Genomic DNA, 23,361 nt, shown 5'->3' with positions numbered 1-23,361 from the left:
AAAGTCACTTCCTCGGCTGGGCACAGTGGCTCATGCCTGTAATCCCAGAGCTTTGGGAGGCCGAGGCAGGTGGATCACCTGAGGTTGGGAGATCGAGACCAGCCAGACCAACATGGAGAAACCCTGTCTCTACTAAACATACAAAATTAGCCGGGCATGGTGGCACATGCCTGTAATCCCAGCTACTCTGGAGTCTGAGGCAGGAGAATCCCTTGAATCCAGGAGGTGGAGGTTGCGGTGAGCCAAGATCACGCCATTGCACTCCCGCCTGGGCGACAAGAGCGAAACTCCGTCTCAGAAAAAAAAAAAAAAAAAAAAAAAAAACAAAGTCACTTCCTCCAGAGGTCCACCCTGACTGCCCAGTCTCAGTCTAAGTTAGTTTCCCTGCCATCACCTCATTACTTTCTTACAGGATCCTGTGATTTCCCATCAGAACACACATAATGATTAATAATTAAGCATTTATTCAGATCATTGTTTGCTTATTGTATGCCTCCCCCATCAGATCGTCAGCTGTATGATGGCAGGGGCCTTGTCTGAATTCATCGTGACGAATTCCACATGTAGCCCATGGCCTGGCACATAGTAGGCACTCCATAAATAGGGGTTGAATGAATACATTAATCTGGTGTGCCACACCTTGGGCTAAGGTCTTGGAGAACAAAGAGAAATAAACAGTCCATCCCCTCAGGAAGCCCACAGTCTGATTAGAGAAACATATATGTAAAGGAACGGTTATGGAACAAAAGGAAAGTGCAATGTGCTTTAGAAACCCAGGGAAGGGGACCAGGTGTGGTGGCTCACACCTGTAATCCCAGCACTTGGGGAGGCCAAGGTGGGAGGATCACATGAGGCCAGGAGTTTGAAACCAGCCTGGGCAACATAGTGAGACCTTGTCTCTACAAAAAAATTTAAAAATTAGCTGGGCATGGTGGTTCATGCCTGTAGTTCCAGCTAGTTGGGAGGCTGAGACAGGAGGATCAAAGGAGCCCAGGAGTTTGAGGCTGCAGTAAGCTATGATTGTACCACTGCAGTCCAGCCTGGGCAACACAGTGAGGCACTATCTCTAAAATGAATAATACTAGCAATAAGAAAAAGAAGTAGTAGGAGAAGAAACCCAGGGCAGGGGACAGAGGATGCTGCCTGGGGAGGCCAGTGCAGTGGCACTGAGGGTAGAGCTGGATCTCGTCAGGCAGAGGACACAAGGAGGCAGGGGCTGTGTATTCCAGGCCAAGGCACAGCACAGGCCTGGCAAGGAATTGTGAGAAGGAATGGTGGGCAGCATGGAATGGCTGCAACGGATGAGAATGGATGGAAGATAGGACCCTGCGGGCAGGAGGTCAGGGGAGGGAGCAGGTGTGCCACTGACACTCTTTCTGCCCGCACAGGTAAAGCAAATGAAATTGAAGGACTCACGCATCAAGCTGATGAGTGAGATCCTGAATGGCATCAAGGTGCTGAAGATGTACGCCTGGGAGTCCAGCTTCCTGAAGCAGGTGGAGGGCATCAGGCAGGGTGAGCTCCAGCTGCTGCGCACGGCGGCCTACCTCCACGCCACAACCACCTTCACCTGGATGTGCAGCCCCTTCCTGGTGAGGCTTGGCACAGGGCTGGGTCCCTGCCTCCAGGGCTCATTGGACTCTACCCTGACACCACCTCCACGCTGCTCAGGTGACCCTGATCACCCTCTGGGTGTACGTGTACGTGGACCCAAACAATGTGCTGGACGCCGAGAAGGCCTTTGTGTCTGTGTCCTTGTTTAATATCTTAAGACTTCCTCTCAACATGCTGCCCCAGTTAATCAGCAACCTGACTCAGGTAACCCTGGGTAGGGCTGGGGGCTCTACTGGAGTTGGAACAGGTTGTTGGGGTCAGGGAAGGGTCACTTAGGGCAAGGGATAATCAGGGGGAGTTACTGGATTCAGGGAAGGTTGCTAGCATCATGAAGAGCTATTCAAGGTTGAATGAGGTCATTAAGGTCAGGGGTCATCTGGAGTCACAGGTGGTCAGGTCGGGTCTCTAGAAACCTGAGTTCTGTAGATAGCCTCCTCTTACCAACCTGGACTTTCTCTTTGGGCAGTGGGAGCCATGGAAGACTCAGTCGTGGGAGGGACCCCACTGCTAGTGTCTGGGCCCTCAGGGGGTCCTGCCTAGCCCAGGACGCTGGGGACGGGGCGAGGGTAGGGGTTGGGGGTTGGGAAAGTACAGTCTCTAGGGCTGACTCACATCCTCCCACAGGCCAGTGTGTCTCTGAAACGGATCCAGCAATTCCTGAGCCAAGATGAACTTGACCCCCAGAGTGTGGAAAGAAAGACCATCTCCCCAGGTCTAGAGAGCCCCTACCTGGGCTGCCTGCCCCAGTCCTTGCTCCAGAAAAACCTCTGTTTCAAGCTTTCCCATTGTTCTCTCCTGACCCCTTTTCTTCTTCCTCTATTCACATCTGCTTTGACTCTGACCTCCTTCTCCCTCTTCCGGGTCCTCTGCTCTCCTCCGCCCACCCCCACAGGGCTCCCCACATCCCTTTCTTCCTCCCTTTTCCCAAGGATCCCCTCCCCATGGCCCAGGCTCCTCCCCTGTCCTCCTTTTCCCTGCCCCGCAACCTCCCTGCAGGCTACCCCATCCCTTGGGCTCCCTCCTTGACCCTGCTCACCTTGGTCCTCTCAGGCTATGCCATCACCATACACAGTGGCACCTTCACCTGGGCCCAGGACCTGCCCCCCACCCTGCACAGGTACCAGCTTCTCCCACTCCCTTCCCAGCTGCCCACGGTGGGCTGGAAGTTCAGATCAATAGCAGCACCCTGCAAAGCCTTTGACCGAGAATGCAGGAAGAGCTTCAGCTTGCCAGGGTGATGTCTGGAAGGGCGGAGGGCTTGGTTCTGCAGGTGGAGGGTTGGAGACCAAAACCCTGATTCCTGCCTCTAACTGGACTCTTGGGGTCCTTGCCCCAAGCCTAGACATCCAGGTCCCAAAAGGGGCATTGGTGGCCGTGGTGGGGCCTGTGGGCTGTGGGAAGTCCTCCCTGGTGTCTGCCCTGCTGGGAGAGATGGAGAAGCTAGAAGGCAAAGTGCACATGAAGGTGAGAGAGGCAGGGGCTCCTGGGCAGGGTGTGGGGCTCAGCCAGGCCTTGGGCAAGCCCCAAGGTAAATTTCTCCTGTGGCCAGGGCTCCGTGGCCTACGTGCCCCAGCAGGCATGGATCCAGAACTGCACTCTTCAGGAAAACGTGCTTTTTGGCCAAGCCCTGAACCCCAAGCGCTACCAGCAGACTCTGGAGGCCTGTGCCTTGCTAGCTGACCTGGAGATGCTGCCTGGTGGGGACCAGACAGAGATTGGAGAGAAGGTACAGAGTCCTCTTCCATCCCTAAGAGGCTAGCACATAGAGCTGCCCACCTCAACCCAGCCCAGGTCCATGTATTCATCCCTTCATTCACACATTGGTGTAACGTTATGCCCAACTCTGTGCCAGGCACTGGGGAAACAGATCTATTAGCAGATCTGTTTAGTGAACAAGTAGGAACTATTGAACATTCTAGGAGCCAGGCTGAAGGCCTGTGCAGGGTACAGGGAGGGCACAGCAGGGAGCCTACATAAGGAAGAGCATCACTTTTTTTTTTTCTTTCTGAGATAAGGCCTCACTCTGTTGCTCAGGATGGAGTGCCATGGTGACATCATGGGATGCTGCAGCTTGGAACTCCTGGGCTCAAGTGATCCTCTCGCCTCAGCCTCCTGAGTATCTGGGACCACAGGCACATGCCACTATGCCCAGCTAAATTTTAATTTTTTTTTAGAGACAGCGTCTTGCCATGTCGCCCAGGCTGGCTCAGGAGATCCTCTCACCCTGGCCTCCCAGAGTACTGGGATTACAGGCATGAGTTGCTGCACCTGGCTGAGCATCACTTTTTTTTTTTTTAGACAGAGCCTCGCTCTGTCACCCAGGCTGGAGTGCAGTGGCGCGGATCATGGCGCACTGCAACCTCCACCTCCCGGGTTCAAGCAATTCTTGTGTCTCAGCCACCCGAGTAGCTGGGATTACAGGTGTGCACCACCACGCTTGGCTAATTTTTGTGTTTTTAGTACAGACGGGGTTTTGCCATGTTGGCCCATCTGGTCTTGAACTCCTGGCTTCAAGTGATCCCCCGCCTCAGCCTCTCAAAGTGCTGGGATTACAGGCATGAACACCGCACCTAGCCTTAAGCATCACTTTTGAGCTCAATTTTAACAACTGAGGAGGAGGAGTTCATCATTTATCTGTTCATTCATTTACCATATATTTATTAAGCACCCACTCTATTCTGGGAAATAGTATACGGTAGTGAATACTAAAATACCAGGCTAATATCTCTACCTTCATATAGTTCACATTCTAGTGGCAGGAAGGGATAATAAGTAAGATAAAAAAATACAGTATATAATATGTTAGATAAATGCTCAGTGGAAAAAATAAAGCGGGGAAGGAATACAGGTATGCCTGCAGAGTTGAATGGTTAAGGTAGCTTGGGAAATCCTCACTGAGAATCAGAGAACTCAACAAAGAGACCGAGTGAGCCTCGTCTGGAGCCAGGAAGCTCTGTCTGGGGCCATGGAACCCTGTATGGGGTCTTGGAGTTCTCTGGCATGACTAGGGGTTGGGAAATGGAGGGAAAAGATAGAGAGAGGCAGAACCCTGATTACCTTGGTTAAGATTTTGGCCTGTACTCTAAAAAACACGGAACACTGGGGAAAATTTGGGGCTTTGCTTTTTAACGATTTTTAACTGTGGTAAAAACCACACATAATATAAAATATATCATCTTGCCCGGCATGGTGGCTCCCAGCACTCTGGGAGGCTGAGGCGGGTATATCATTTGAGGTAAGGAGTTCAAGGCCAGCCTGGCTAACATGATAAAACCCCATCTCTACTAGAAATACAAAAAAATTAGCCGAGTGTGATGGCGTGTGCCTGTAGTCCCAGCTACTCAGGAGGCTGAGGCAGAAGAATTGCATAAGCCCAGTAGGCGGAGGTTGCAGTGAACTGAGATGGATTGTATCACTGCATTCCAGCCTTGGCGGCAGAGCAAGACTCTGTCTCAAAAAAAAAAATAAATAAATCTTAATCATTTTTTAGTGTACAGTTCAGCAGTGTTAAGTACATTTACATTGCTGTGCAACCAATCTCCAGAACCTTTTCATCTTGCAAAACAAAAACTGTGCCTATTAAGCAACTCCTCATTGCCCACTGCCCCTAGCCCCAGTAACCACCATTCTATTTTCTGTTCCCAGGAATTTGACTACTTAGTATCTTAGTCCATTTTCTATTGCTTATAAGAGAATGCCTGAAACTAGGTAATTTATAAACAAAAGAAATGTATTTTGTACAGTTATGGAGGCTGAAGAGTCCACGGTCCAGGAGCTGCATCTAGAGAGGGCCTCCTTGTTGGCGGGGAGTCTGCAGAGTCCCAAGGCCACACAGGGCATCCCACGGCAAGGGGACCGAGCATGCTAGCTCAGGTCTCTCTTCCTTCCTTTCTTTTCTTTTTCTTTTTTTCTTTTTTTTTTTTTTTTGAGACTAGGCCTCACTCTGGTGCCCAGACTGTAGACTGGAGTGCAGTGGCGTGATCTTGGCTCACTGCAACTTCCGCCTCCCAGGTTCAAATGATTCTCCTGCCTCAGCCTCCCGAATAGCTGGGATTACAGGTGCACGCAACTACGGCCCGACTAATTTTTTTATTTTTAGTAGAGACGGGTTTCACCATATTGACCATGCTGGTCTTGAACTTCTGACTTCAAATGATCCACCCACCTCGGCCTCCCAAATTGCTGGGATTACACGCATGAGCCACCACGTGCCACCTCAGGTTTCTCTTCCTTTCTTATAAAGCCACCAGTCCCACTCCCCCAGTAACCCATTCACGCATCAACCTATTAATCCATAAATGGATCAACCATTCATGAGGGCTCTGTTTTCATGACCTAATCAACTGGTAAATGCCTCCCCTCAATCCTGCCACACTGGGGGGTAAGTTTCAACATGAACTTTGGAAGGAACAAATATTTCAACCATATCACCTAGGTACCTCACGTAAGTGGAATCATCCAGCATTTGTCTTTTCGTGACGGGCTTATTTCACTTAGCATAACGTCCTCAAGGCATATCCATGTTGCAGCATGTGTCAGAATTTCCCTCCTTGTAAGGCTGAATGATATTTCATTATATGTATATACACATTTGTGTGCCCATTCATCCATAGATGGGTTGGGCAGGACACCAAGCTGGGCAGGGTGGTGACCAATGGAGCAGAATGGCCTCGCCTGCCCCAGGAGGACTTACCCTTTACCTCCGTCCCTCACAGCATTGCAGGGACAGATTAGGCCCCATGTGAAATATAGATTCAGAAGTCTGCTGTTCTGGCCAGGCACAGTGGCTCACACCTGTAATCCCAGCACTTTACTTTGGGAGGCTGAGGTGGGCCGATTGCTTGAGCTCAGGAGTTGGAGACTAGCCTGGGCAGCTTATGGAGATTCTGTCTCTATAAAAAATAAAATATTTTAGTCAGTAGCCAGGCATGGTGGTCCTGCAATCAATCCTAGCTACTCAGGAGGCTGAGGCACGAGAATTGCCCCAACCCGAGAGGCAGAGGTTGCAGTGAGCCAAGATCACACCACTGCACTCCAGCCTGGGTGACAGAGTGAGACCCCATCTCAGAAAAAAAAAAAAAAAAAATTCTGCCATCCCAAATAACAGTGGACAGGCCATTGTCTCCCTGTGCCTGTCTGACCCCATTTTTCCCACCCCCCCGCCTCCCTCCAGGGCATTAACCTGTCTGGGGGCCAGCGGCAGCGGGTCAGCCTGGCTCGAGCTGTTTACAGTGATGCCGATATTTTCTTGCTGGATGACCCACTGTCCGCGGTGGACTCTCATGTGGCCAAGCACATCTTTGACCACGTCATCGGGCCAGAAGGTGTGCTGGCAGGCAAGGTGAGGCCTGCCGGAGGCTAAGGGGGCTAAGGTGAGATCTGAGGCCCGAAGAGAGCTGGTGAGAGGCTGAGGGGTTTGGATGAGACCTGGAGGTGTGGGGGGCGTGAGAAGTGGTCATGTGGGTTGGACATCAGGAGAAACCTGTGGGGACAACTCCCCCACCCACGAGGTTCTGAGCAGGCTGTGGCGAGCACAGGGTGAGTCACCCATGTGTCTGTCCAAGCTCCCTGGCACATGGGCACACCTCACACTCACTCTGTGGCTCCACGCCTGTGCCAGGGGTGTGCTCAAGGGTGGTAGGGGTGAGAGCCTGCTGCCTTCTCCCCAGACGCGAGTGCTGGTGACGCACGGCATTAGCTTCCTGCCCCAGACAGACTTCATCATCGTGCTAGCTGATGGACAGGTGTCTGAGATGGGCCCCTACCCAGCCCTGCTGCAGCGCAACAGCTCCTTTGCCAACTTTCTCTGCAACTATGCCCCCGATGAGGACCAAGGGCACCTGGAGGACAGCTGGACCGGTATCTGCCGTCCTGGACCCTCTGATTCCCATGCCCTCCCAGCATCCCCCCTGTCTGGGGTCTCTGAGTGTGTCTAGACTGGCCTAGTGTTGTGCCAGGCAGGTTCTGGGAAACTTGGGCCATCTGTGTGACGGTCACCAGAGGGAAAGTAAACTAGACATAGTCGGGTCCCACTGCCTCCTCCACCCTACTCCACCCTAATTGTGGGAACTCAGATCCTCAGCCCCAGTCTCAGAGCCTGTTTTCTTTCTTTCTTTTTTTTTTTCTTTTGAGACGGAGTCTTGCTCTGTCGCCGGGCTGGAGTGCAGTGGCGCAATCTCGGCTCACTGCAACCTCTGCCTCCCAGGTTCAAGTGATTCTCCTGCCTCAGGCTCCCGAGTAGCTGGGACTACAGGCACGCACCACCACGCCTGGCTAATTTTTGTATTTTTAGTAGAGACAGGGTTTCACCATGTTGGCCAGGATGGTCTCGATCTCTTGACCTCGTGACCTGCCCGCCTCGGCCTCCCAAAGTGCTGGGCTTACGGGTGTGAGCCACCTTGCCCGATCTCAGAGCCTGTTTTCCATCTGTTGAAAGCATAGGAGGGCCCAGGCCCAGCTTGTGTGGCAAGGCTGCTTCATGGATAAATAGTTTGGCAAGTATGCAAGTGCTTGGCAAAGCCGCTTATTTATCAACCAAAATTTATTGGACAATCACTATATACAGGCACTGTTCCAGACACTAAGCTATAGCAGTGAGCAAACAAAAAAATTATAGTCCTCATGGAGCTTGTTGAAGTCTCTGGGCTTACAACATGCCCCTGGCTCCTTGTTGCCCAGACCCAGCTCCCCAGCCCCCAATTCTGGATTGGCTCACAGACCTTTTCCTGGGCTTTCTTGCCTATGGCTATACGTACAGCCAACGTGCCTTGAGCATTTACCAAGTGCTGTGCCCCTTGCTCACACACTGGACACATTTTCTTTTAAGCCTACTGTCATGCAGATTTTTTTTTTTTTTGAGACAGTTTCTCACTCTGTTGCCCAGGCTGGAGTGCAATGGTGTGATCTTGGCTCACTGCAACCTTTGCTTCCTGGGTTCAAGCGATTCTCCTACCTCAGCCTCCCGAGTAGCCAGGATTATAGGCGCCCGCCATCATGCCCGGCTAATTTTTGTATTTTTAGTAGAGACGGGGTTTCACCATGTTGGCCAGGCTGGTCTCCATCTCCTGACCTCGTGAGCTGCCCGCCTCAGCCTCCCAAAGTGCTGGGATTACAGGCGTGAGCCACCGCGCCCAGCCAAGGACGTGGGTTTTAAGTTCAGCCACTCTGACTCCAGAGCCCAAGTTCCTAACCCTTGTATTTGAGTCCCTTTCTCCATAATTTGTGAAGAGAGTTTTTCTTGTTGCCTAACCCAAGTCTTTCTTGTTGCCCTTTCAATCCCCCTCATTTAATTTTCATGCTTGTCCATTGAGCCCCTTTCATTAGAGTGGGGAATGGGAGATACCAGAGGCTTGCAGGGAGAACTAGCTGAACCCTATCTCCTTCCTGCCACCCCACTGCAGCGTTGGAAGGTGCAGAGGATAAGGAGGCACTGCTGATTGAAGACACACTCAGCAACCACACGGATCTGACAGACAATGATCCAGTCACCTACGTGGTCCAGAAGCAGTTTATGAGGTGAGCTCCTGAGAGCTCCCAGCCCTCCCGGAGGCTGTATCAGGGCTCCCCAAGCCCTGCCAGGTGGGGTGCAGGTTTCTCCCTGACACTCCCAGCCTCTGTCCTGGGGGTGCTTGAGGCCCCCTCCCTGGGCCTGACCAGTTGCCTCCACAGACAGCTGAGTGCCGTGTCCTCGGATGGGGAGGGACAGGGTCGGCCTGTACCCCGGAGGCACCTGGGTCCATCGGAGAAGGTGCGGGTGACAGAGGCGAAGGCAGATGGGGCACTGACCCAGAAGGAGAAAGCAGAGATTGGCACTGTGAGTCGGCGGGGCAAGAGGGGCTGGAGAGGATGGACAGGCAGGCCCCAGCAGCCCCAGGGTTTATGGAGTCCCCTGTCCTGACTGCCATGGCTGCTCCCTACAGGTGGAGCTAAGTGTGTTCTGGGATTATGCCAAGGCTGTGGGGCTCTATACCACGCTGGCCATCTGTCTCCTGTATGTGGGTCAAAGTGCGGCTGCCATTGGAGCCAATGTGTGGCTCAGTGCCTGGACAAATGATGCAGTGGCAGACAGTAGACAGAACAACACTTCCCAGAGGCTGGGCGTCTATGCCGCCTTAGGAATTCTGCAAGGTGAGCCTGTGGGGGTGTCCAGAAGGGGCTCCAATATCCCTTCTTCTCTGGGCTGCCAGGCCCCCCAAAGCATGCCCTTGCATCCAAGCCTCCCTAACCCACTCTGGTCAACCGGTGTCTCTGATTCTGCCCCTTTGTGCCTGCTCACTAGTCCAGGTGAGCCAGTGCCCTCTGCCTTCTCCAACAGGGCTCTTGGTGACGCTGTCAGCCATGGCCATGGCAGCAGGTGGCATCCAGGCTGCCCGTGTGTTGCACCAGGCACTGCTGCACAACAAGATACGCTCGCCACAGTCCTTCTTTGACACCACACCCTCAGGCCGCATCCTGAACCGCTTCTCCAAGGACATCTATGTCATTGATGAGGTTCTGGCCCCTGTCATCCTCATGCTGCTGAATTCCTTCTTCAACGCCATCTCCACTCTTGTGGTCATCGTGGCCAGCACGCCGCTCTTCGCTGTGGTCATCCTGCCCCTGGCTGTGCTCTACACCTTAGTGCAGGTGTGGGGTGGGCGTGGTGCTGGTATGGGGCAGGGCATCTACATGGGCAGGGGCAGCAGGGGTGGGACGCTTCAGGCCACCAACATTACAGGGTTTTGTTAGGGGCAGTCGTTGCTTAACATTTATGTTAGGGGAGCCATTACTTAACCTCTTTGAAACTCATTTGCCTCACCTGTAAAACAGAATGACTCATAGACCTTCCTCATGGAGTTGGTGAGAGAATAAAATGAAATAGTTATACATTGTAGCTGGCACTGGGACTTTCCTGTTGGCTTTTTTTTTTTTTTTTTTTTTAGACAGAGTCTCGAGTCTCGCTCTGTCGCTCAGGCTGGAGTGCAGCTGCACAATCTCAGCTCACTGCAACCTCCGCCTCCCAGGTTCAAGCAATTCTTCTGTTTCAGCCTCCCAAGTAGCTGGGATTACAGGCATGCACCACCACGCCCAGCTAATTTTTGTAGTTTTAGTAGAGACGGGGTTTCACTATGTTGGCCAGGCTGGTCTTGAACTCCTGACCTCAAGTGATCCGCCCACCTAGGCCTCCCAAAGTGCTGCGATTACAGGTGGGAACCACCATGCCTGGCCTTCCTGTTGGCTGTTTTTTGATAAAACATTGTCAACAGTTTGGGACACATTATCCTTTCCTTCCTTTTATACATATCTAAACATACGGGTATGCATGTGTTTAACATAGATGAGTTGATAACCTTCAGATACAGCTAACTGTAAAAGGTCTTTGCAGACACTGAACTCCTGTTCTGTAATGAATTAGTGAGTTCCCGGGGATAGATGCTCAGCACCTGGGTATAGCAACCATGACCTAGGCTGTGCTCTGTGCTGGGCTGGGGAGAATCAGATAGACATCCTGTATAGTCCTGGATATCTTAGGCCACAGAGGAGAGGATGGAAACTGGAGGCAGAGCCGTGTTGTTGTGGGGTTGAAGCAGAGATGATCAGAGGGAAGGAGTGAATGACACATCAAGGCCCCAAGTCTTGGGACCTTGGAGGTGGGGGAAGGCAGCGATGTCTCGTGGTGGGAGTGAGGCTGGCTGGGAGGACTCATCTGAAAATGGATGAGTTCAGAGACAGGCAGGACTGAGTTGGGGGTTCCATGGCCCTGACCCCAAACTCCTTCTCCCTCCATCAGCGCTTCTATGCAGCCACATCAAGGCAACTGAAGCGGCTGGAATCAGTCAGCCGCTCACCTATCTACTCCCACTTTTCGGAGACAGTGACTGGTGCCAGTGTCATCCGGGCCTACAACCGTAGCCGGGACTTTGAGGTCATCAGTGATACTAAGGTGGATGCCAACCAGAGAAGCTGCTACCCCTACATCATCTCCAACCGGTCAGAAGCTGCCTCCCTCTCTCCCTCCTCCTCCAGGAATTCCCAGCAGGCTCTGTGGTGTTCAGGGTCCTTGTCCCTCCTTTCCCCTAAGCAGAAAACTGGCAAGCTGGCCCCTCCCTGCCCCTGACCCATTTCCTCCTCATCTGAGCCCCCACAGGTGGCTAAGCATTGGAGTGGAATTCGTGGGGAACTGTGTGGTGCTCTTTGCTGCACTATTTGCCGTCATTGGGAGGAGCAGCCTGAATCCGGGGCTGGTGGGCCTTTCTGTGTCCTACTCCTTGCAGGTATGAAGGGCCTGGACCCCAGGGCAGGGCCACCACTGGGACAGAAACCACACAGGTGTTCCAGGCATCTCCCGAGTGCCCCTCCCTGCTCAGTATGGGCACCAGCCACAGGGTCTGTTCTCAAGGACTGTGAGAAAAAAAAAAAAGAAAAAAATCATTGAGTTGACAAGTTTATAACCACACACCATGGCTGGATGTTCCTACTTGCCTTCCCCAAGAAGCCCATGTTCTCACATTCAGAAAGAATTCTTTTGAATAATCTCTGTCCTCAAACCCCACATCTCCCTCCTGCTCAGCCGTCAACCTTGCCTGACACCTCACAGTCCAGCGCTGGAGAGACCCCCATCAGCAGTGGATTGTGCTGCAGGCTGAGCAGGTCTTTGTGGCTGGAGAAACAAAATGTTTTAAAAGCCCAGAAGAGGGACTGGCTGCAGTGGCTCACACATATAATCCCAGCAATTTGGGAGGCCGAGGTGGGCAGATCACCTGAGGCCAGGAGTTCCAGACCAGCCTGGCCAACATGGTGAAACCCCATCTCTACTTAAATACGAAAATTAGCCAGCCGTGGTGGTGGGCACCTGTAATCCCAGCTACTCGGGAGGCTGAGGCAGGAGAATAGCTTGAACCTGGGAGGCAGAGGTTGCAGTGAGCCAAGATCACGCCACTGCACTCCAGCCTGGGTGACATAGCGAGACTCCATCTCAAGAGAAAAAAAAAAAAAAGCGCAGAGGAGTTTATTGCTTTGGGGTGTTGTAGAAATAATCTTGGAGCTTAGCCCCAAAGGACAAACAGAATTTCTCTTGTCTCTGGGCAAGTTGTAGGCTCATGTGACAGGTCAGAACAGTGTAGGGCTGGCATACTGCTCACGTTCACATGCTTGCAGAGGAAGTACACAGACGAGGTGACTGAAGCCTGGGCTGCAGGTCAGGCAGGTCATCCTGATGCCAGCTTGTACTGTCAGAGTCACCTAACTGCAAACAGAATTTTTGTAAAGCAGATCACATTGTTAATGCCTCAGGTGACTCAAACCTTGAACGCGTTGGCAAACAAAAAGCAATCCGGAAAGGTCAATTTTCACAAACGTCAGTGTGCATATGAATCTACTTGTTAAAATGTACATTTTGATTCAGTAGACCTAGGATGGGGCTGAGGACTCTGCATTTTGATCAAGACTCCTTGGTACACAAAGTGTGGCCCATGGGCCAGTTGCATCAGCATCCTCTGGGAGCTTGTTAGAAATGAAGAATCTCAGGTCCCAAATCCCACCTCAGACTACAGAATCCGGCGTTGCATTTTAACAAGATTCTCTGGGAAGTCTTATACATATTAAAGTTGGAGAAACAGAAACCAAGGCGAGGTGGTCCTTGTTTAAGTCTGCACTGTCACTGCCCGAGGGAGTCATTCATGATTACAGCCCCAGCTGGCATGCCTGTGGGCTTGATCCAGGCCCACCTGGGTCATCCATGGGCTAGGATGCCATTGATGGGCACATGATCCAGGAGTCTGAACTCCTCCCAAAGCCATTATGGTGGGGAGGGGAGATTGGCATACATATAACCCAGTCTCTTTGGCCAGGTGACATTTGCTCTGAACTGGATGATACGAATGATGTCAGATTTGGAGTCTAACATCGTGGCTGTGGAGAGGGTCAAGGAGTACTCCAAGACAGTGACAGAGGTGGGTACTGGCATGAGCCCAGGACAGGGGGAGTCTGAAGTAGCTGGGGAAGAAAGCTTGGTGGCCCTCCCTCCCTCAACATCAGGGCCAGCTGTGTATAGGGCTCTTCATTCATTTATCCATTCACTCCTTACTGAGCATCAACCAACGCTCTATGCTAGGAGGCGTAGAGAGATCAGAGTTGAGCAAGACTGTGTTTGCCCTCAGGTGATTCTGATTTGGTGGGAGGGGTAAGACCTGTTGCAAGGCTTTGCAGTGGATGAACAGATCTCTGGCGTGGTGCACCTGGAGAGGACAGATGAGGGAGATCCTTCAGCTGGGGTGACCAGGGGAGATGAGCTTACATGAGAAGGATGGACAGGCTTTGATAGACTAAGTAAGATGGTGGGGTGGGCAGTGGGAAGGTGAGCATTCCAGCCAAAGACACCAGCCTGGGCAAAGGCGTGGAGGTGGGGCAGCATGCCCTTTGTTGGGGAAAAGGAGTTGTCCCCTACTGGGGGTTCCAGACTTTTCTCCACCTCCCCCTCTCATGGTCACACCTCAGACCTCTTCATGGCCAGAAGCTGCAGCATCAGTGTCAAGCATCCCATCTTCGGCCCACACTCCTATCCCTGCTTGCTCTCATGCTCCAAGTCCCCCACTGTCACAGCAGTCTGCCTTCACTGGGACTCCCAATCCCATGACCCCCCTTTGTGTCTCTGTCCATCGGCTTCTCTGCCTTCACCTCCCTCCCCAGCCAGCCTAGAGTCTATGCTCCACCAACACAAACGCTCTCACCTGCCTCGCCCTTCTCTCTCTTTTCTCTCAGTTGTACTCATCTCCAAAACCCACCCCAGCTGAGCCCACCAACCTGCCTTCTTCATGCCTGCCCTGAGCACTTAAAACCTTGCAGGAGTCGGGGCGCAGTGGCTCACGCCTGTAATCCCAGCACTTTGGGAGGCCAAGGTGGGTGGATCTCTTGAGGTCAGGAGTTCAAAACCAGCCTGGCCAATATGGTGAAACCCCATCTCTACTAAAAATACAAAAAATTAGCTGGGCATGATGGTGCACACCTGTATTCCCAGCTACTTGGGAGTCCAAGGCAGGAGAATTGCTTGAACCCAGGTGGTGGAGGTTGCAGTGAGCCGAGATTGCGCCACTGCACCCCAGCCTGGATGACAGAGTGAGACTCTGTCTAAAAAAAAAAAAAGCTTGCAGGAGAAAAATCACTGAGTTGACAAGTTTATAACCACACACCACGGCTGCCTGTTCCTGCTTTGCTTCCCCAAGAAGCCCATGTTCTCACATTCAGAAAGAATTCTGTTGAATAATCTCTGTCCTCAAACCCCACATCTCCCTCCTGCTCAGCCATCGACCTTGCCTGACACCTCCATAAAAAAGTAGGTTCTAAGACGTGAACTCCCTCAACCTTCCTGCCTCTCGGTCTTTAAACCCGCCTGTGTCTCCTTCACCGTTGTCTTCTTTTCACTTTTAGCAGGAATCATCCCTTTCTGTTTCAAAGCCCAGCCCCTCCATTTCTTCTCATGGCCGCTTGAGGACCTGGCTTCCTCAGTCCCGCCCTCCATCTCCTGTCATTCTTGCTCCCTCTGTTGGACGCTTCCCATCCACATGCAAAAATATTCCATCACATCTTCCATTCCAGACACACACGCAAACCCTCCCCCCTGCACTCCACTGCCCCATTTCTCTGCTCCTCTGTCGTGAAGCATGGTTTAAAGTACGGTCTCCACAAGCTCCGTCCGCTTCCTCATCAGCCTTGATCTCATCTGCCTCCTGCAGTCCTCCTTCTGGCCCTTGCTCCATGGAGACAGCTCACCAGTGACCTTCCTGGTTCCAAATCCAGGGGATGCTTTTCTGTTCTCATCTAATTCAACCTCTTAGCAACGTCCCAATAAAATGACCTCTCCCTTCTTCTTGGAGTCCTCGTGGATTCTGTGGCCTGCATTGCACCCGCCAGTCCACCTGCCTGACCCCAGCCTGGCTTCCCCAGGCATCACCCTCCGGCCCCTCACCCCTCACTGTCTGGGAGCTTCCAGTTCCCCTGCTTCATGTCTAGCAGCCCAGTTCCTGCATGGATACCCATGCTCCTGTCTCTGTATCCTATAAATGTCTGCCCTCAACCCCACGACCCGTTCTCTGACACCTCCTCGAGAGACCAATCTGTGCCTGCTGCTCTGCTTTTTCACCTCTAGCCACGTGGTTTCTCCTGCCTCGAAGCAGGGCTGGCTCCACGGGAACAGTCGCAGCGTCCCCACTCCCGGAAGAACGGCGCGTTTTAGAGTAATGCTCTGCCGTCAGCGCCTTGACATTCTCCATCATTCTTCAACAAGAAGGCTCAGGTTTTCATTTTGCACTGGGCCTCCCAAATTATGTAGCCAATCCTATCTCAAAGCCACCATCATCTTATGTCCTACCAGTCTATTCTGCTTGTAGCAGCCAAGAGATTAAAAAAAAAAAAATCAAATCACGTCATTCCTCTGTGTACAGCCCTCTAATGGCTTTGCATCTTAATCAGAGTTAAAAAAAAAAATAGTCCTTAAAATGGTCTGCAAGGCCCTACATGATGGGGCCACCACTACCTCAGCCTCTTACCTCTTGCCTTTGCCACTGTGCTCCAGAACACACCTAGAGCCATTTACGCCTGCTGTTCCCTCTGCCCAGCATGCCCTCCCTCCAGATATCCACTTGGCGTGTTCCCTCACCTCCTTTGGGTCTTACTAAAATCTTTGCCTCCTCCAGGAAGCCTTCCCTGACCACCCGGTGTAAAGCAGCAACACTAAGCACTTCTTGGCCCCTAGCACTCATCACTTCTTACATTGTATAGATTTGCTTATCTGTTGATTATATGCCTCCCTCTACTAGAACGTAAATCTCACGAGGGTGAGGACTGTTTCAATGGGGTGCCATTGTGTCCCCACTGCCTGGCACTGGGCTGCCACCCAGTAATAATGAATGGGTAAAGGTAATGAGAGGGGGAGTTAGGGCAGGCAGGGAGGGCACTTCAAGGAATATAAGGTGTGGCACGGTGGCTCACACCTGTATTCCCAGGACTTTGGGAATCCTCCTAGGCAGGAGGATCCCTGGAGGCTAGGAGTTCGAGACCAGCCTGGTCAACACAGCAAGACACAGTCTCTTCAAGTTTTTCTTTAAAAATTAGCCAGGTGTGGTGACACAGGCCTGTAGTCCTAGCTACTCAGGAGGCTGAGGCAGGAGGATGGCTTGAACCCAGGAATTCAAGTTTGCAGTGAGCTATGATCGTACCACTGCACTCCAGCCTGAGTGACAGAACAAGAACTTGTCACAGAACAAAACAAGTTAGCCAGGCATGGTGGCATGTGCCTGTTGTAGTCCTAGCTACTAGGGAGGCTGAGGAAGGAGAATTGCTGGAATCCAGGAGTTCAAGGCTGCAATGAGCCATGATTGAGACCCTCTCTCTCAAAAATTAAAAAAAAAAAAAAAAAAAAAAAAGGAACATGGGCAAGCAGAGAGACTGGGAGGGGAAGGACACCGGAGTGTTGGAGTAGATCTGTGGGGAATAAAGTCAGAGGGGTAAAGGAGTCATTGAACACAAGGCTGAGCCACAGGGGTGCCAAGGACCCTCCCAGGGATCATAGTTGGGGAGGATTGAGGGGCCTTGGGGGAGAGAGATCGAAAGGTGAAAGAGGGCTGCACTGGGCAGGAGCTGATGTGACCCCATCTGCCCCTCCTGCCAGGCGCCCTGGGTGGTGGAAGGCAGCCGCCCTCCCGAAGGTTGGCCCCCACGTGGGGAGGTGGAGTTCCGGAATTATTCCGTGCGCTACCGGCCGGGCCTAGACCTGGTGCTGAGAGACCTGAGTCTGCATGTGCACGGTGGCGAGAAGGTACGCGTGGGGTAGGCGGGCCTGCGTGTGTGTTCATGCCTGCAGACACGGCCACAGCCCTTGTGGGGAGCTTGGGTCTTTTGAGAGAGCAAGTGCTCCAGCCAGATGTTTGTTCGGCCTCCAGGGGAGTCCTGGAGATGTGCCTTTGACCTCTCAGCTTCCCCCTGAGAGCCCCTTCCCTTCCCCGTCCAGGTGGGGATCGTGGGCCGCACTGGGGCTGGCAAGTCTTCCATGACCCTTTGCCTGTTCCGCATCCTGGAGGCGGCAAAGGGTGAAATCCGCATTGACGGCCTCAACGTGGCAGACATCGGCCTCCATGACCTGCGCTCTCAGCTGACCATCATCCCGCAGGTAGGAGCCTAGCACGGGCTGGCCACACTCGCCAACGGCCCTGGAGGCAGGCCCCACCTTGTTCTGTAGCTTTAGAATGGAGACTGGGACCCCAGTCTCAGAGGCTTGGGCAGGTCGGGAGGGACAGACAGCAGGAAGCAGAGCCATCAGTGAGCCACCCGTCATGGATCTGGAAACCTCAGACTTACCCTGCCCAATCAGGCCCTGTCCTTTGACCTCCTGGGCCAGCACATGGAGAAGGACCCCTCCAAGAACCCCTTCCCCCGAGACATTCTGTCCTGGTCTTTTTGAGCAGCTCTAATTACATTTCACTTTTTCTGTCTCCTCCGGGGTATTTTTTGTTTCTGCCGAGTGGACACTTTGGAGTCAGATTAGTGGCTCTGGTTCCTGCTTCAACACAGGGCTTCGTGATTGGCAAAGCTGAGGTTTATCACTCCCCTACAGGCAATTTTCTATCTCTTTGGCCATTGTCTCCTCTGGGGAGCTGCAAACAGAGTGGGAATGCTGCCACCTTAATCCCTCTCTTCTTCCCTGGACCTGGGGCCCATGGCTCCTTATAGGGCCTAAGCTGCCTCCCTCTGAGGCCATGTTGTATCCCCAGGACCCCATCCTGTTCTCGGGGACCCTGCGCATGAACCTGGACCCCTCCGGCAGCTACTCAGAGGAGGACATTTGGCAGGCCTTGGAGCTGTCCCATCTGCACACGTTTGTGAGCTCCCAGCCGGCAGGCCTGGACTTCCAGTGCTCAGAGGGCGGGGAGAATCTCAGGTAAACACTGGGAGTGCAGAGGTCAGGAACTGCAATCCTCCCTGGGGAACCCTGGCAGGTGCTGGGACACCTGACACCAATGACACAGAGATGAGGCCAGCCAGGATGTGCACAGGGCCGTCCTTTTGTATTGAACATATCCCGTGTGCCAGGCACGGCGTACTGCCCCGCCGACTCCTCACACAAGCCCCAGCGGTGGTCCATGATCCCACTTCACCGGTCAGGGAACTGAGGCTCAGAGATGGTAAAGGGCTTGACCTAACTTGCACAGCTGGGAGAAGGCGGGTCTGGGATTTGAACCAGCTCTGGGAGATTCCAAACCCTTTGAGGAAGCCCTCTCCCCTCCAGAGCTTTCTTACAGCCCCAGATTTTATGTCCTCCGCCACTGGGCTATGCATCGGAGGGGCCAGTAGTCACCTCTTACTGAGTCTAAAGGTTGGAGACACCTATACCTGTGCTAGCTGTGTGATTTGGGGCGAGTTGCTTAACCTCTCTATGCCTACTTTTCTTTCACTCTAAAAGGCAGATAATAACAGTCCATACCTCTTTGCATTATGCTGCCCAATAAAAAACAAAGCAAATCATGCATATGAAACTAATGTTTTTTTCTCATAGCCACACTTTTTAAAAAGGAAAAACAAGTGAAATAAACTGTAATACTATAATTTGTTTAGCCCAATAGATCTAAAATATTATTTCAACACATCATTGATATAGAAGTATTAGAAATATTTTGCGTTTTTTCGTACAAGTTTGAAATCCAGTGTATATTTCACATTTACAGAATGTCTCAATTTGGACTAGTCACATTTCAAGTGCTAATAGCCACATGGGGCCAGTGGCTACCACCTGGACAGAGCAGTGTTAGGGTCAGTGTGATGACAGGAAAAGCGCTTCGCTTGGATATGCTCCTGTGAAATGTCAGCTTTTCCCCTCCTCCCCTCCTTCCCTCTTCTTCTCCCCCTCCTCCTCCTCCTCCTCCCCATTTTCATTTTTATATTCAGTCCATACTCATGCACCCTCCCCAGACCTCAAAAACTAAAACAAGACCAGGCGCAGTAGCTCACGCCTGTAATCCCAGCACTTTAGGAGGCCAAGGCGGGTGGATCACTTGAGGGCAGGAGTTCAAGACCAGCCTGGCCAACATGGTGAAACCCTGTCTCTACCAAACACACAAAAATTAGCTAGGCGTGATGGTGGGCACCTGTAATCCCAGCTATTCGAGAAGCCGAGGCAGGAGAATCGCTTGAACCCTGGAGGCGGAGGTTGCAGTGAGCCAAGATCTCACCACTGCACTCTAGCCTGGGCGACCGAGCGAGACTTCGTCTCAAGAAAAAAAACTTTACATTTGCCCAGCACTTAACAATATTCAAAGCACTCTGGCCTCCACTTTCTCCTTTAATCTTTACCGTGGTCCTGTGGGCCAGAAACAAGGCTCCACAGTTTGAAATGATTTCCCTGCAGCAGTTCAGCTGATAAGGGGCAGAGCGGGGACTCTGGCTCTGTCCCAAACCTTTCCTTGCTGTATCACAGCCACCTCCCTCACCTGGACAACTGGTGGGACTCCCTTGCCACCCAGGCAGCCCTTAAGACTAAATATGCATCTTAACTGGCTCTCACTTACATAACCATGTGGGGGTGGCTGGCAGACAAATATGGTCTCTCCAGACCCTGTGCCCCATGACTGTCTCTTGCTTGATCCACTCTTCTCACCTGCTTGCTCTCAACACTTCCCCCAGAGCATGCCCCACCCCGACACATGCCAGGATCAGAGACAGAAATCCCCTCCTCCCTCACTGAGCTTGTAGCCGCTTTAAGTATAACCTGTGTCCTGTGCCAGTTCCACCATAAATCAGCCCTGAGTTCTATCCGGCCGCTCATTCTGCTGCCAAAACCTTCATTAGTTGCGGGAATGGGCCAGGGAGAGAGCCCGGACTTTACTCCAGCTGCGGTGACTCACGCCTTTGGGAAGGGCTGAGGTATTTGTCCTTGGATGTGGGGATGCTGTGGCCCTGGTTGGGAACACAGCCTCGTTTTGTCTGCTGGCTCTGGATTCCAGGGCAGGAGGCTGAAGGCATGTGTCCTGCCCCTCCTTTACTTCCTCAGTGACCAGACACAAAGAGTCCCCAGGTCTTCCTCTGCCCTGCCCTTTTCTTGTCCCCGAAGCAGAGCCCTGGCCTGTATTCCCTATGGGGTGGGAGGTGACTGCCTGAACTGTGTGATATTAGGCTCAGCAAGATGGCATCGTGTGGCCTATTTGCAAATATCTGAGAAGAGCCATGCAAGTATGTTCTTACTAAGGTGTAAATGGCTGATAGAGTGAAGCAGAGAAACATCATGGCCCTAGCTGAAAAGCAAGGATGGGGAAGAAAGCACCGAGAGAGGAGGCCAAGGGTGCCAAGAGCAGACAAGGGATTTCACAATGCCTTTTAGCACTGGCTCATTCCCCAAGGCCCCTCATTATCCCAATGGTGTCCAGACCTCTGCTCCGTTCTGGAGGGCTAGGCTATGGCAGAAATGGGAGAAGTCAGACAGAAAACCAGTCCTGGGCCACTGAGGAGTAAAACAGGTCTGGGAATGAGGCCCAGAGGCAGGTGGGAGGCCCCCAGCTGGAAATGCCTGCCTTCTCCACTCCCAGCGTGGGCCAGAGGCAGCTCGTGTGCCTGGCCCGAGCCCTGCTCCGCAAGAGCCGCATCCTGGTTTTAGACGAGGCCACAGCTGCCATCGACCTGGAGACTGACAACCTCATCCAGGCTACCATCCGCACCCAGTTTGATACCTGCACTGTCTTGACCATCGCACACCGGCTTAACACTATCATGGACTACAGCAGGTGGGACACGGGAACCTGAGCAACGGGGAACCTGGTGGGGCCACCTGGGGCATCAGGAATGGGCAGGGCAGGTTAGGGTTATCTGAACAAGGCAATGTTCCTGGGATTGCTAGGGCATGGCAGGCAGAGCAGAGTTTCCCAAGATCTGGATAAGGGGCAGACCAGAGGGGGGTGGCCTGGGCTCAGGGGTGGGGTATACAATGACATTTTCATTTTTTTTCTTCTTTTTTTTTTTTGAGACAGAGTTTTGCTCTGTTGCCTAGGCTGGAGTGCAGTGGCTCACTGCAACCTCAGCCTCTCGAAGTGCTGGGATTACAGGCGTGCACCACCACATCCAGCTAATTTTTGTATTTTTAGTAGAGACGGTTTCACCATGTTGGCCAGGCTGGTCTCGAACTCCTGACCTCAAGTGATCCACCTGCCTCGGCCTCCCAAAGTGTTGGGATTACAGGCGTGAGCCACTGCGCCCAGCCTCAACAATGACATTTTCTAACACATGGGGAAGGGCACACTGGGCTCCACAGGCACTGTCTTTGTGCACAGGCCACTTGCATCCTGCCTCCTCCATGAGGCAATGTAAGGGGAACTGGAGGCTTCATGCTGGGTCCCATCACTTCCTAAGAAACCTGCTGGCAGAGTGCCTGCATGTCCCTCACCTCATTGGTGTCTCACAGCCACTCTGGTCACAGATGAAGAAGCAGCTCAGGTGGCAGCTGGACCCTGACAGCACCGTGAGGAGCTGAACCTTGTGGGGAGAGCACTGTGTCTGGAGTTCCAGGCTGCTGTGTGACCCTGGGCAATTTGCAGAACCTTTCTGAGCCTGTTTCAAATGAAAATGATGCTTCGTGGGATTGTCGTAGTCAATGAGGGCTGGGCACAGTGGCTCACACCTGTAATCTCAGCACTTTGGGAGGCCAAGGAGGGCGGATGACTTGAGGTCAGGAGTTCAAGACCAGCCTGGCCAACATGGAGAAACCCCGTCTCTACCAAAAACAAAACAAAACAAAAACAAAAATTAGCCGGATGTGGTGGTGCATGCCTGTAATCTCAGCTACTCGGGAGGCTGACAGAGAATTGCTTGAACCCAGGAAGCAAAGATTGCAGTGAGCCAAGATTACGCCAGTACACTCCAGTCTGAGTGACAGAGTGAGACGTTGTCTCAAAAAAAAAAAAAAAAAAAAAAAAAGTTGGCCAGCACCGTGGCTCACACCTGTAATCCCAGGACTTTGGGAGGCCGAGGCAGGCAGATCATTTGAGGTCAGAAGTTAGAGACCAGCCTGGCCAACATGGTGAAATCCTGTCTCTACTAAAAATACAAAAATTAGCCTCACATGTGGCCCACACCTGGAGTCCCAGCTGCTCAGGAGGCTGAGGCAGGAGAATCACTTGAACCCAGGAGGCAGAGGTTGCACCACTGCACTGTAGCCTGGGTGCAGAGCGAGACTCTGTCTCAAAAAAAAGAAAAAAAGTCAATGAAAGATATTTAAACTGCAGGTGATCCTGAGAAATGACAGTGTCCTCCCCAGCCCCTTGCTCTAATTCTTGCACTAGGCCCTCCAAGGATGAGGGGAGGGGCCATGCCCTCAGAAGCTTGTGGTTTCCTTGGAGAGGCAGACCACTCCCTCATTGTGCCAGATGTCAAGGTGTGGTGCTGGAGGTCGAGGAGAGAGGGCTGGGTGACTCAGAAGCCTCACGGGAGTGAACTGGCTCTGCCCTGGCAGGCTGTGCTCCCTAGAAACTAGAGGGGAGGAGGAGGCAGGAGGCTCAGACAAGTCTCCTTTGAAGGAGTGTAGTGGGAATACCCCAACAGGCCTTCATTCACTCAAGAAACACTTGCAGGACGGTGGGGTGGGGAGGGTGCCATGGACAGGGCAATAGGTCAGACTTTGTCTCTCTTGGAAGTGCCCCCATGCAGCCAGCAGTGTCTTGGGAGCCGAGCTGAGAATGCCTGATGCTACCCTCTGTCTGTTCCATCCCTCTCCTACCCTCACCCCCCACTCCCATT

The 23,361-nt window shown here is 52.6% G+C and overlaps 1 protein-coding gene across 1 annotated transcript in view; it reads left to right on the top strand.

Moving 5' to 3' along the window:
• The window catches only part of ABCC3 (ATP binding cassette subfamily C member 3), a 57,280-nt gene that overhangs the window by 31,944 nt on the left and 1,975 nt on the right, over positions 1-23,361 (top strand). The window contains exons 12-30 of the mRNA XM_024235337.3: positions 1,389-1,592; positions 1,672-1,818; positions 2,239-2,326; positions 2,665-2,731; positions 2,952-3,078; positions 3,164-3,340; positions 6,788-6,955; positions 7,284-7,473; positions 9,015-9,129; positions 9,283-9,427; positions 9,534-9,741; positions 9,929-10,239; positions 11,384-11,583; positions 11,741-11,867; positions 13,443-13,544; positions 17,258-17,404; positions 17,597-17,755; positions 18,357-18,523; positions 21,162-21,356. Coding sequence (XP_024091105.1) covers positions 1,389-1,592; positions 1,672-1,818; positions 2,239-2,326; positions 2,665-2,731; positions 2,952-3,078; positions 3,164-3,340; positions 6,788-6,955; positions 7,284-7,473; positions 9,015-9,129; positions 9,283-9,427; positions 9,534-9,741; positions 9,929-10,239; positions 11,384-11,583; positions 11,741-11,867; positions 13,443-13,544; positions 17,258-17,404; positions 17,597-17,755; positions 18,357-18,523; positions 21,162-21,356 — 3,044 coding nt within the window. The remainder of the gene's footprint in view (positions 1-1,388; positions 1,593-1,671; positions 1,819-2,238; positions 2,327-2,664; positions 2,732-2,951; positions 3,079-3,163; positions 3,341-6,787; positions 6,956-7,283; positions 7,474-9,014; positions 9,130-9,282; positions 9,428-9,533; positions 9,742-9,928; positions 10,240-11,383; positions 11,584-11,740; positions 11,868-13,442; positions 13,545-17,257; positions 17,405-17,596; positions 17,756-18,356; positions 18,524-21,161; positions 21,357-23,361) is intronic.

The sequence above is a fragment of the Pongo abelii genome, chromosome 19 (assembly GCF_028885655.2).
Source record: "Pongo abelii isolate AG06213 chromosome 19, NHGRI_mPonAbe1-v2.0_pri, whole genome shotgun sequence".
In the NCBI taxonomy this organism is placed as follows: Eukaryota; Metazoa; Chordata; class Mammalia; order Primates; family Hominidae; genus Pongo; species Pongo abelii.
This window is presented reverse-complemented; position numbering and strand designations above follow the sequence as displayed.